The sequence below is a fragment of the Sabethes cyaneus genome, chromosome 3, assembly GCF_943734655.1.
Source record: "Sabethes cyaneus chromosome 3, idSabCyanKW18_F2, whole genome shotgun sequence".
In the NCBI taxonomy this organism is placed as follows: Eukaryota; Metazoa; Arthropoda; class Insecta; order Diptera; family Culicidae; genus Sabethes; species Sabethes cyaneus.
The window spans coordinates 253885289-253897905 of NC_071355.1; the positions used below are offsets into that span (position 1 = coordinate 253885289).

At 39.2% G+C, this 12617-nt stretch overlaps 2 protein-coding genes across 3 annotated transcripts in view; one reads left to right on the forward strand and one right to left on the reverse strand.

The window, feature by feature from the left end:
- The first annotated feature begins 1603 nt into the window (after positions 1-1603).
- Positions 1604-5210, forward strand: LOC128739220 (histidine protein methyltransferase 1 homolog). Its single transcript, XM_053834675.1, has 5 exons — positions 1604-1798; positions 2023-2411; positions 2471-2709; positions 3246-3541; positions 4799-5210. The coding sequence occupies exons 1-4, from the start codon at positions 1732-1734 to the stop codon at positions 3484-3486; spliced, it is 936 nt and encodes a 311-aa protein (XP_053690650.1). The 5' UTR covers positions 1604-1731; the 3' UTR covers positions 3487-3541; positions 4799-5210.
- The window catches only part of LOC128739219 (rap1 GTPase-activating protein 1), a 39070-nt gene continuing 30006 nt past the window's right edge, over positions 3554-12617 (reverse strand). The window contains exons 4-5 of one of the 2 annotated variants that reach the window (XM_053834673.1): positions 10992-11398; positions 3554-5744 (exon numbers count right to left, since the gene is read on the reverse strand). In XM_053834673.1, coding sequence (XP_053690648.1) covers positions 5604-5744; positions 10992-11398 — 548 coding nt within the window. In that variant the 3' untranslated portion in view covers positions 3554-5603. Of the gene's footprint in view, positions 5745-10991; positions 11414-12617 lie in introns of both variants that reach the window. The other variant, XM_053834672.1, reaches the window with a different exon arrangement.

A 12617-nucleotide genomic window follows, 5' to 3' on the forward strand; every position in this document is an offset into this window, starting at 1 on the left:
AGGTTGAATAAAATCAGCTATAAAAGCGTTTGATCAGCCTGAAATTGTTACTTGGGATGCCTTTGGCAACTTTATTCACGTAAAGTTGATATTTTCACCCTTGAACGTTGTTGTAAAAATTTCGAGCGTACGTGAGCGGAGCTCCAAAAAGCAATAAACATTGTCGAAAAGTGTACCCACCAGCCGCCATTACGCACGCGAAAAGGTCGATACTTGTACACTCAAAATATTCTGCACATAACTAATAGTAAATTACCATATGAAATTCCAGATGATTATCATGTGCCGCATATAAGCACAATCCGCCTAGAAATACACATAAAAATTATACGGATATGAATAGTATGTGCAATTATACACATAAAAAATTCACGCATATGAATAGTATGTGCAAAAGTTTCGCGTACCCATAAATTATAACTGTTTGGCATATAAAGTTCATTGACTGGGCACATTGCAAAAATCTATGTGTGGGACACATAGAAATTATACGAAAAGTTTTCTCAGTGTAGGTACTCTTAGAGTGACTATATACAGAGTGGCGACAAGTCATCCCAAATGTATGCAATGCGGGTTTTACAAGGTTTTTCTTTCTCTTTCCTGCATGCGCGTTGGATAGGTCGTCTGCTCGATTGGAATGACACTGACAGATAATTATCATTCCAATTTTGACATTGTCGCCACTCTGTATATAGTCACTCTAGGTACTCTACACTCTTAAATAATTCTACCTGTAAATTGGTCGGATTTAGTTAAAGTTAGGTTGAAACTACTCAAAATGCCCTTAAAGTGTACAAACTCAGATTTTGAGTAGTTTTTCAACCAAAAAATTGGTAGTAGGAACTTAAAATTACGTTATTTGTCATAGAGAATAATTCAATTATCGGTAGCAAGTAGCCAAAATTGGTTGAAATTTTTACCCAAAGTTTGAGTTTGTACACTTTAAGGGCATTTTGAGTAGTTTCAACCTAGCTTTAACTAAATCCGACCTATTTACAGGTAGAATCATTTAAGAGTGTATCTCATACCAATGTGCTTTAAAAAGGTGAGGAAGAAGAAGACATTTGATGGTACAGCCTGAGTTCGTTAATTGGGCCACGATTGCACTCCAGCTGATTCGCTAATTGGGCCGACTGACAGTTGTTAGAAATTTCTAAACTCGAAAATTCCATACAATTTTGACATTCAAGTTGTCATATAGCCCAATTAGCGAACACCCAATTAACGAACCGCCCAATTAACGAACCACCAATTAACGAAACTTTGCTGTATTAGTAGCGAAAAATCATGAAACGACGTCAAACTACAAAAACAAACAGCGCCGAACAATGGGGTTTGTTTTTGGAGTTTGACATCACGCTTGATCGCGATTGGTCGATTTACGATTTCACCCATCACACTATGATGAAATTTCTTCAAGGCCAACATTACCACACCTGTATATACCACATTGATCTCATACGGCTCGTGCCACTGCTGTACATCTGGCAACGCTGCAATTTGATTACAGCGGTTTTTGTTTGTGCAACAAACAAAGCATGTAAAAGCGGTAAATCACGAAAAACATTTGCAACGCAGTTTTCACAGTTAAATTCGTCGGTATACTTGTTCGAACCGTATTTTTTAATGCAGTGAAATGATTTAATTAATATCAGTTAATTTGCAACGTGCTACGCAACATTTTTATTTATTAGTTGTTTTTATTCGAAAGTTAAAAGTGATTTGAGCAAGATGTTTGAATTCGCATTTCTTACAGCAGGATCGAAAGAAGCAGATTCTAGTTCAGAAGATTCAGCAGGTAAATTGGCCTTGCCAGCGTTGAAAGAGATTTCGAAGGCTGCTCGCACTTACAGGAAATCTCGTGCCGAACTGTCAACGCGTGAGTGTTGACAAAAGCAAAAATACTTCCCTTTCTTTTTTTCTCACGCAAAACCCTGAACAATATCAGCAACGCTGGCAAGGCCAATACTGATTCGCGTTCTGTTATGATTTGGTCGAAATATAAATTTAAAAACATTTCAGCGTCCGATACTAGTCACGAGTGCGTAGAGGTGCCGATTCCGGAAAATCTCCGACAGGGCATCGACCTTGAACCGGATAGTTTGCATGTTTTCATAGCAAGCGTCGATACCCAGGTGGAGTATCTGAACTGTCTAACACTGCCCCAGGAAGACTTGGCCGGTGATATACTATCGGCCGAAATGAATCATTCCGATCTGATTCCGGGTGTGTACGAGGGGGGTCTGAAGGTATGGGAGTGTACTTTCGATCTTGGCGAGCTCATTGCAGAGCAGGGATCGTACACGAAGCTTTTCAAGCATGCGTCGGTTCTCGATTTGGGATGTGGCTCCGGCATCTTGGGAATACTGGCAATCAAGCTGGGCGCGACTTCGGTCGTCTTTCAGGACTATGTAAGCGATCGGTTTCAATTTAGTTCAGACTATTTTAACGGAAATTTGCTACTTTTCAGAACAAAGATGTGTTGAAGAATGTGACTATCAAGAATTACTCTTTTAATTGCTGCAATAACAGGAACGACGACGCACCACAGGCCGAAGCGCACTTCTTTTCGGGTGATTGGGCAAGTTTTGTGCAAAAGGAACAGCAGATGTACGACGTAATACTTACCTCAGAGACGATTTATAATACCAGCAACTATAGCAAACTGATTGACCTACTGAAGAGCAAATTGAAACCGGAGGGAGTTGTGTATCCTTTTTTAAAAAAAATGTAATGGGAGTACTTTGAATAGCTTTTAGACGATTTTTGTTAACTTTGTTCAAGTTTAACGTTTTGATACTGTCAAATTTTAACAGTTAAAAACCATGGCCTACCCAGCCTACCACAGTATCAGTGCGCTTTTGGCATATATGTCAAAATCAAACAGTTTAAAAAACTGTAATTGTTTTTAAAACTAAAAGCGACATCCCGGAATGGGTTTCAAATTCCAAGATTATTCTGATGGTGGCAGCCATAAATGAATATTTTGGTGCACGTGACTGCATTGTAAACGAGACTCATTCTGGTTTTTGCTCACTGTACATGAATAAATTTGTTTGCCTTTTTCACGTAATAACACTTTAACTTAAGATCAAACGATCAAGCACGAACTGGTACCCCAATGACTATTTAATGTTAAATGTAAATCATTTTAGTAATTTTACTTGCGTAATAGGTACTTCTTAGTTTTATCAAACGATAATCCTTAACTAACCTCCATCACTACCACACGATGACGTTTGTAGTTTGCTGGCAGCCAAAGCCTACTACTTCGGTGTTGGCGGAGGACTGCGACTGTTCGAGCAAGCATTGGACGCGGATGGGGCGCTCGGACATCGGGTGGCATGGCAGTGCGTCAACGGTGTTCGCCGAGAGATTCTCGAAATCCGCTGGAACGGAGTACCGCCAGTGGCAAACGATAATACCGGAACAATGGCTTCCCAGTCGGATAACTCGGATGGCGATCCCGATACTGCAGAAATATAAAAGGAACTTCTTTTCGGTTCTGTTAACAGTGCAGAATTGACAACGGACACACAAGGTTACTGTTTTGTTTCTCTCTAATACAGTTGTTTAAAATATATATATATTCCATGCTTTTTCATTCGGTACGTTTTCAAAGGATGTCCTTCTTCTTGATTTTGCGTTTCGCTTTGTTTCCTTAGTCCTTTGCTATACTGGATAGAGATGTAGAGCGTTTTAATTTTATTTACTACCAACAATCAGCTTCAGCATACATTATTCAGACAGAAATGTTTCATTTATAACACTGGATATTTTTGCCTGCTTACTGACATCAAATTATGTTGCGATCTATGTGTGCGGTTTTGTGTTTATCTTATGTTGTGTGCACGATCTATGCTTTTGGTTTTTGATTAGTTTATTTCATTGATTGTTGACTTGCTTTTGTTTGATTTTTTTTTTCGAATGTGAAAGTAAAAGCAGAGATTTTTGTATGCATGTGCAGGTTTTGTTTTTTTGGGAATGTTGTTAACTTTGGTATCAATTCTTTAAGTGTCACTAACTCCTTCGGAGATAGATAGAAACAGTTTGAAAGTACTTCTGGTTACTCTTGCAACTTCTTGATAACATTTTACCTGTTTGGAAAACACTTTTTATCGTACAAAAAAAATTTAAATTGAAGGCAGTATATTTCGCACAGTTCTTAGTTTTATCTTGATAAAGATTTCATCTAAAACAGATATAAGTGTAGTCTTGGGGTACTAAAATCGTTTTTTTTTTGAATTTCAATTTCCTAAAGTTCACTCTAAGGCCAGAAAGATTTCGCTCCATAATTTCTTGTTTCCATTTAGTCGTTGAAGTTGTGTTGTATTGCACGTGTAGAGGTTAAACTTGTTTGCTTCCATGCATTTATACATTAATATTTAATCTGGGTAAACTAAACGGTATTTACTAAAAGCTAGAAAAACATCTGCTAGGTTTAATCGATCCTCTCTTGACGCTCGGATTGGTTTTTCACTGTTTTTAGGGTTTGCTTTTTGGTTTGTTTTGGTTTGCCATCACTTTTTTTTCAAATAAAATTGCTGCTTCTCGTAACATAAAAAGCACGATTCTCTAATAATAGCCCGTTTTAAAACTTTTCCTTTGACTTTACACTTAAAATGAACAACATTTTGTTTTAAAATATCTCTGCTTTGATTCAACGCTTAGTCCGGTCTTGTAATATAATACGTTTACTAAATATGATCTACTTACTAATGCATCTACGCGTATAGTATAGTATAAATATATAAATGGTAATTGACATTTACAGCGCTTTTTTTTGTCCTACTTTCAGTCAAAGACCAAAGCAAAAGTACCTAACTGATTTGAGTTTCAGTTCCAGTAAAAGCGAACGAATGTTTCCTTCTCTTCGCCAACACTGAGATAACGAGCGGCAGGCCAAAAACACATATATTTACACATAATATATATTTTGTTTTATTTGATGAAGCATCAACCAGAGCTAAAGAAAACAAATCAAATCATTTTTTAACTCAAAAGGATATCATCGGTTGGCTGTAGTCTAATGTGCAACATTAAATAGTTTACATTCATAAGTGCCCCTTTCTCACTCTCTTTTGTCGCTTCGATATAGTTAACACAATTCCATGGTAGGGTTAACAATGAAATTGACAAAATGGAGAAACGAGGCAGAGAAAACCAAAGGACCTAATACAAACTAAGTAGTTACGGGAAAGCTTTGAAATAAATAGAATTATACTGATATGAACAAACTTTTTACACAAAACGTATAACTTGTCTCTCTTTTAATCAACAAGAGAAATAGACCTTGAAGGGAAAACTAACATCTAATGAGTAGAAATAATAGAAGTAGCAGCGCAAAAAAAAACGAACATAGGACAAGGTGAGAATGAGATTACATCACTATTCGGTGGCCATTTTGGCCGGAGGGTTTCTATTCTGCTTCTCGACGCTCTCCAATAAGTGGTGGATATTCGGTAGTCCTACTGGATAAAGTGCCAACATCAATGTCAATCCGTGTGCACTACACAGCAGTTTTACAGCGTAGCTGGGGTGATGATGGGTGGTGGTGGGTAGTGGTGGTTTTTCTTTTTGGTATTTTTATTTGGTACACCAATTTACATCGGTTCCGCAGCCGCCGTGGGCATGTACTCTTTCAGCAGATCACGCAGTCGAAGGATTTCCTTACCGGCCGCTGCAAGGTCTCCCTGTAAAGACAGCTCGCGCTCCCGCAGCCGCTTGATGTCTCGCTGGCAAGTCTGGAATGAAACACAAAAACATGCCAATTATTCATGATTATGGAACGTTAAAACATTAAACAGTTTTTTTTACCTAAAAACAGACCTAACATTCTGACAAATCGAAAATAAATTTTAACGGAATTAGAAAATTTACTGCACTGCGTGTCAGCAAGCCTACTATTTCGGTTTTCAGTCATTGTTTTTCTTCGTTGCCATGGAAATTCAAAACAGCTAAAGGCACAGAAAACGACGTCAAGGTACCGTGCCAGCACCATATTCAAGACAGTGCGAAATTATGGACAGCTGGAGATTAAATTTTTTCTTAAATATTGGCAACGTTCTAGCTTTTTGAAGGGTTATCTGCAGATCGTAGATCGTATAGTTACTATATATATAGTTCGGCGGATAGAAAACCAGGCGAATTGGCAACCCTGATTTATGAAATTAAATTTGAAATAATGGTGAAATGGGCAGGTTTTTACGAAAAATAATCACTGGCGGGTGTTGAAAATGACTAGTTCTATGAAAATAAAGTGTGTTTTTTTAACATTACTCCTGCATTTTGGATTTTGAAAAGCTTTTAGCTCCGCTTTTGACGTTTATTTGGCTCCCGATTTTCTATCCGCCGAACTATATATATATAGTAACTATAGTAGATCGTAGTACATAATACATACATTTAAATTTTAGTTCTATACCGTGAAAGCACCAGTCGCCGTGCACTTAGTACGTCGGCTGGTACATAAATACATGTATAAAAATATTTCGTTTACATACTCTGTATAATAGCACTGTATAATTATAGTTACTATATATATAGTTCGGCGAATAGAAAATCGGGAGCCAAATAAACGTCAAAAGCGGAGCCAAAAGCTTTTCAAAATCCAAAATGCAGGAGTAATGTTAAAAAAATACACTTTATTTTCATAGAACTAGTCATTTTCAACACCCGCCAGTGATTATTTTTCGTAAAAACCTGCACATTTCACCATAATTTCAAATGTAATTTCATAAATCAGGGATGCCAATTCGCCTGGTTTTCTATCCGCCGAACTATATATATAGTAACTATATGTATAATAGCAGCAATACATATTTTCGGTTAGTGTTTTTATTACGCTTTCAGGCAAAAATATTAAAAACGTCGTTTGGTGCCACTAGCCAGCAAAAAACGACTTGGAGTGCATCGTGTACATGTACCAATCACCGCGTACAAAAATTTACCCCGTTTGTATTGCCGCGCGCCAATGCTCCAGTCGCCGCGCACTTTTCGTACACCTTTATTTCAATAAACATTTACATTAAATTCCGCTGCTAATATGTTTTTATAAATTTTAGTATCATATACATGTTTTTTAGATAGTTCTTTTCTCGTAATTAACTTTTTAGAGCAAAAAAATTATTCAAACGGCAATTTATTTTAATACAAGAAGAGCTCTTGTTACATTAGATGCATAGCTTCTTTTTCGACTTTTTGTTAATCTTATCCAAGCTTGACTCTTCACTACCAATGATAACTTAAATATTTTCTATTAAAAAAAAGAATCAAGCCAGCTGTTTTACAAAAGATATGGGCAACAATTGAGGCATTAGTGCCCACGTTATTTACGAATATTTGCATTTGATTGCCTTTATTAAAAATTTTGCTTCGGGAAATACCTAATTGATATTCCTGTTTTGAATTTTAAGTAAACACTAATGTTCAGCATCTTAATTGAGAAAGCAAACAAATTTTAATCATTCCAAATAATGGAGTTCTATATTAAAAACTCGTTACTTGCCATTGAATGCATAATATAAATCATAGGATAACTACTTTTATATCATCCTTAGACAAAATAATCCCTCCCTTGAGAAAAACTGTCGTTCAATAGAACATCAGAACGTTCTCTATAACTTTTTCCGGGTTCTTAAAGTCGTTTCCATCTTTCAAAGACCCATGCACAGCCGAAATTTTTACCGAATGTTCAGCTGTTTAGATTTCGGTAAATTTTACCGAATCTTTTGTGTGTGAACAAAGTCTTGCAGTATCGCCCATGCGAATTAATTTTATCTTTGCTTCTTCGAGCGACGCATGGTTGTTTATTTTGCTTAATATAAACAGAAAAAGTGCAACAACAGAATTGTATTCACAAAATTATATGTTTTTATCCTAATTTTGTATATTTAATGCAAATATCGCCGAGTGCGCAACCATTGGAACTGCGCGGCGACTGGTGCTTTCACGGTGCATTTAATTATATACACAGAAAATTTCATGCCAATCCTTCAAATATTTCTAGTCCAAATTCCAATTTTACCTCCAATTTTGAAACCTCCGGACTTGAAGTGCATTTTCAAGCCCAATTTTAAGTACAATTTGAGGTTCAATTGTGGTTAAATTTCAAGTCCAATTTTATATCCGATGTCCAGTCCTATTTCAAGTCAAATTCAATTCTAATTTCAAGTATAATTTCCAACCAAATTTGAGCTCAACATGTAGTCTAATTTAATTCCAAATTATGTTCGACTCAAAGTCCAATTGCAACTTCCAATTCAGGTCCAGTGTAAAGTCCACCTTTTAGTCCAATTTTTAGTTCAATTTTGATCGAATTTTATACAAAACATCAAGTCCAAATTCAAATCCAAATCCAACGTTTTATCTAAAGTTCAATTTGAAGTTGGATGGAGCGCACATCCCGTCTTCTCTATACGATTACTTGGTAATTTTCTGTCCAAAACTTGCCTTAGAAAGGCCGGTTTCCCACCTTCTAGATATGAGTCGAATTACAGATCCAACGGGATTAGGCCCAAATTTACAGTGTCGGTATGAAGGATTGCTCCTGGCTGATTGACACCCCCATAGTGGCCATCCTCAGTCTGCTGGCATTGATCAAGATCCACGAGGGTCAACTCGGTGACCCGTTAGCCACCAAAACCCGCTTGGCTTAGCTGGACTATCTGTGTCTGTGGCACCGCAGAGGGCTCGAAAAACGTAGCTGACTTAGCCATTTGCGCATTTGTGAAAGTACCAGCTACAGTAGTCCTTCTGGTAATTTGGCCACAGTTCTTCGCAATCATGGAAAGTGTTCGATTTTCGGCGTACGGATTGCCGAAATCAGAAGAAGACCAACGAGCTCGGCAGATACTCGAGTGAACCACAAAGCGGGTCCCTGGGGGTTTCGAAACCGGGGTAACATGGCGATACGATAATTTAGAGTAGCTTTCCAATGGCCATGCAGCAGCGGAAGCGCCGTGAAAGGAAAGCGGAAGCTGACCCCAAAATGAAAAGAAGCGTGCACTGGCAAATTAAGGAATACTGGGAGAATGGATACATTTACGTTGCGACGCCAGAAAAATTATCGGCCGCTCCCGGGAAGAAAAAGTATCTACCTCTTGGAGCTTTTCGGAACCCAAAAAAAAGCCCGGATGAATTCGGGATACAGTGGCCATGGTAAAAGAAGTATCTCTGAATAGTTGATTCCTGGATCGAAAAGGCAGGCAGCTAGACCATACCCGAAGTTGCTCTTCCGTAGTAATTCGTTCGAAGACATCCAAGTGTATGTGATGTATGTACGCAGGCAGCTTCGGATCCACTTGTTCACCGAAGAGCAGTACTCACGTTGCAGCCCGTGGCGATCGTTGCTTACCTGGACAACTTCGATTCGGAACGGGAGGTCGCCGAAATTGCGAGCAAAGTAGCTACAGTTCACAGCAAAGGGGGCCTCACTATCAGCAATTGGTTATCGAATTCCAAACACAACAAGTTCTTCGGCGGGTCAGAGAACCAACTGGGGTGTCCGCCAAGATACTGTTCTTCTCTACTAGAGCTACGACCGAACGAGTCCTTCGTATGCTTTAAGAATCCGGGGAAGACAAGTTCACCTATACGGTTGATTTGGTTCCTGAAACCATTCCGACTACCAAAAGAAATGAAAATTTTTGGTGAAGGAGGGGAAGAGCGGAAAGGAAGGGGGGTATTGGTAGCTATGCTTGACAAGTAGTCATTTTGACTCCTACCTTTTGTCCAATGCTGGAAGGTGCATGGGTCGAACCCTGAGAGGGTCCCTGAGAGGTTTGGAAACCGGGGTAACGTGGTGATCCAAGAATCCACTATTGAGAGAAGCATCTCGAAAAGGCAGGTCGATAGACCATATCAGAAGTTGCTCTTCCGTAGAAGTTCGGCCGAATTCATCCAAGAGTATGTATTGTATGTACGCGGGCAGCTTCGGATCCACTTGTTCACCGAAGAGCAGTACACACGTTGCCGCCCGTGGCGGTCAACCAAGAAGCATTATGTCCGTCCAGATAGTCTGGGCTGACATCGAACGAGACGAAACCACTGGAACTCCATATCTTGCAGGATGCGAGTGAGAACGCATACGCTTGCGTGATGTATTTCAGAACACTGGTTCGGGGACAGATTCGTTGCTCTTTGGTTACAGTCAAGGCGAAAGTTGCTCCGTCGAAAACTTTGTCAGTTTCACGACTGGAAACAAAGCTGGCGAAAACTATTTGTGAAAGCCACTCCTTGATTATAAAACGGAGATTATTGTGGACTGTTCGAGGATCATCGGAGAAATCGGCAGTTTGTCGCCTTTAAAATGAGAAAATACAGCCGAAAACTGAAGCAGCCGAGTGGAATTACGGACCGTCGAAGAAGAGAGCTACAGACCATGCGACTAAGAAGGGTCTCGGCTCAGAGATGGATAGCTTGTGGTTCGGGGATTTGGATGTACTTCATCTTCCGGAAGAACGGTGACCGAAAATATGACCAGAGGAGACAGAGAAAAGTGCCTAAGAACTACGACCCAGTATGGTCCGAGAGATCCCCAGAAAGCAATTGTTAGATTTCGCAACGCATATTAAACGTTTCCTCTCCAACACATATCTTCGGCGCCTGAACAAGCCACGACATTTAGAGAGACATTTGAGTCAGGAAGAGCGTGAGTGGGTTGAGCACTATATGTGGTCCTCAGTGCTGGTGAAAACGTTTCAGCAGCGCTGAAAACTGAAATTTCTAAGGAGGCGACTCTACAATTGCCCTTACCCTTCACACTATTTTTTCGAATTCTGTTTTGCTGAGGCACTGTAGTCAAATGAGCATGAGCATGAGTAAAAAACTGCAAATAAAGCCTGGTTTTGAAGCAAACAACCCGCTATTTGTCAAGAATAATCAAGAATAAAATTACATCTTCAAGCAGTGAGTTCTATGCAATCTAAAAACCCTTTTTTCATTTTTCTCCTAACATTACTCTATCCAACCGCTAACCCAATTGTACTCACCACATTCTGCCTCAGTAGATCCAGCTTATCACACTTAAGTCGGGTAATTTCCTGCTTAAATCCATCCACCTGCTGTAGCAGTTCCTGCGTCTGCAGAATCCCAATTCCATTAACAACAGCACCGTTACCTCCGCCGCTGGCACTTCCGCCGGTAATAACACCGGTGCCGGTGCCGGCACAGTTTGCCGTCGTAGCACCGCTGCTACCGGTGCTACTGCGCAGATCTCGCGTACTGTCACCGCCGGTGCTTCCGGTACCGACGCTGACACTGATCACACTTCCTCCACCGTTCGTGGAACGCTCCGCCCGATCACCGTCCAGACACAGCGAACAGGCCTTCGTAGTTGCGTCTGCCGACGACATAGACTCCAAGCCCGTATCACTGTCGATGTAGGTCGCTCCGGCATCTACATTTGGGAAAACTTCAGTTCGTAAATCAAATTCAAGGTTAAATCGGAAACGGATAGGGTGTGATATTCATTCAGGCGAGGAAGGATATTTTACCAATTTTACAAATTACAAACGGGAAGGCAAAAAACGGGGAGCAAAAAAGAAAGCAAACATTCGCTGATTAGTATTTCAAGTCTATCAATCAAGCAACTCGAATTGATTAGATGGTGATGCGTGGTGGGTGGTGGTTTCAGGAATGAGAATGCGGTGCGACGCACATAGGAGTATTTGGCCCAAAAAGTTGGCCATAAGTCCGAAATATGAAATGCATGATTTTTATTTATATGTAGTATCTGTAATCTCAGCATAGTCTACTAGTCACGTTAGTATGATTTTGAACTGAATTTATGCTTTTCTTCGCTCCGCAAGCTGCCTATTTAGAACGCCATTCGGCAGTAAATTTTTTCGCTTTTAAAATGCGTTCTTCCGCTCGTTGGTGCAAAAACCTAAAAATCCGAGTGAAATAGTGTCTATTCACCATGGGTAAGTATTTATCAGCAAAGAAGGATGTTATTCAATAGTTTTCATGTATAATTGCATAAAATTAATGAATGTCTTCGATACGAATAGTGATTACGAAAATTGCCCAAAAATAGTGGTAAGATCTTAATACTTTAATCAATGTTTTAGTAACCTTCCGAGCATGTCCCGGCAAAATTTCAATCACCATCAGATAGGTCAAACATCACAGAATATAATGGAATCGAAAAATCTTCCGCATGGTTCCGCTTTGTCGTTTTTTAGACATTTAATTATTTTAAGGTAGGAGTCGTGCGGGTAAGACCGGCACAGGGGATAAGACAAGCACGCATAGAGTTTTACTAGAATGCATTAATCAATTGTGTTATTAAAGACTCAACATATTTGTATTTATTATTTCAGATGTTTTAAAACAGATCGAGCTTACTATAAATCGTAAAATATCAAAATAATAAACAAAATAAACGCGAGTGTCGCTGATGCGCAGCCCGTTGTAACTTTTCGCGAGTAGGTTTTAAGCTTTATTTCTCAGAAGAAGTTTCAAACTAAATTTTAAGATTTTATATATTCTAGCTAGCATTGTTTTTCATAAGTGAGATTTAAGTAGAAATATGATTAATAAATGTATAAAAATCGTCTTCTTAAAAAACGTGCCTTGGGAGTAAGACCGGCACCTTTCGAACGGGGTAAGAAAGG

Excerpts from the sequence above, each read along its gene's own strand:
- LOC128739220 (XM_053834675.1), top strand. The coding sequence starts at position 1,732 with ATGTTTGAATTCGCATTTCTTACAGCAGGATCGAAAGAAGCAGATTCT. Across the intron at positions 2,412-2,470 it reads CGGTCGTCTTTCAGGACTAT|AACAAAGATGTGTTGAAGAA; the intron begins GTAAGCGATCGG and ends GCTACTTTTCAG. Across the intron at positions 2,710-3,245 it reads TTGAAACCGGAGGGAGTTGT|TTTGCTGGCAGCCAAAGCCT; the intron begins GTATCCTTTTTT and ends TGACGTTTGTAG.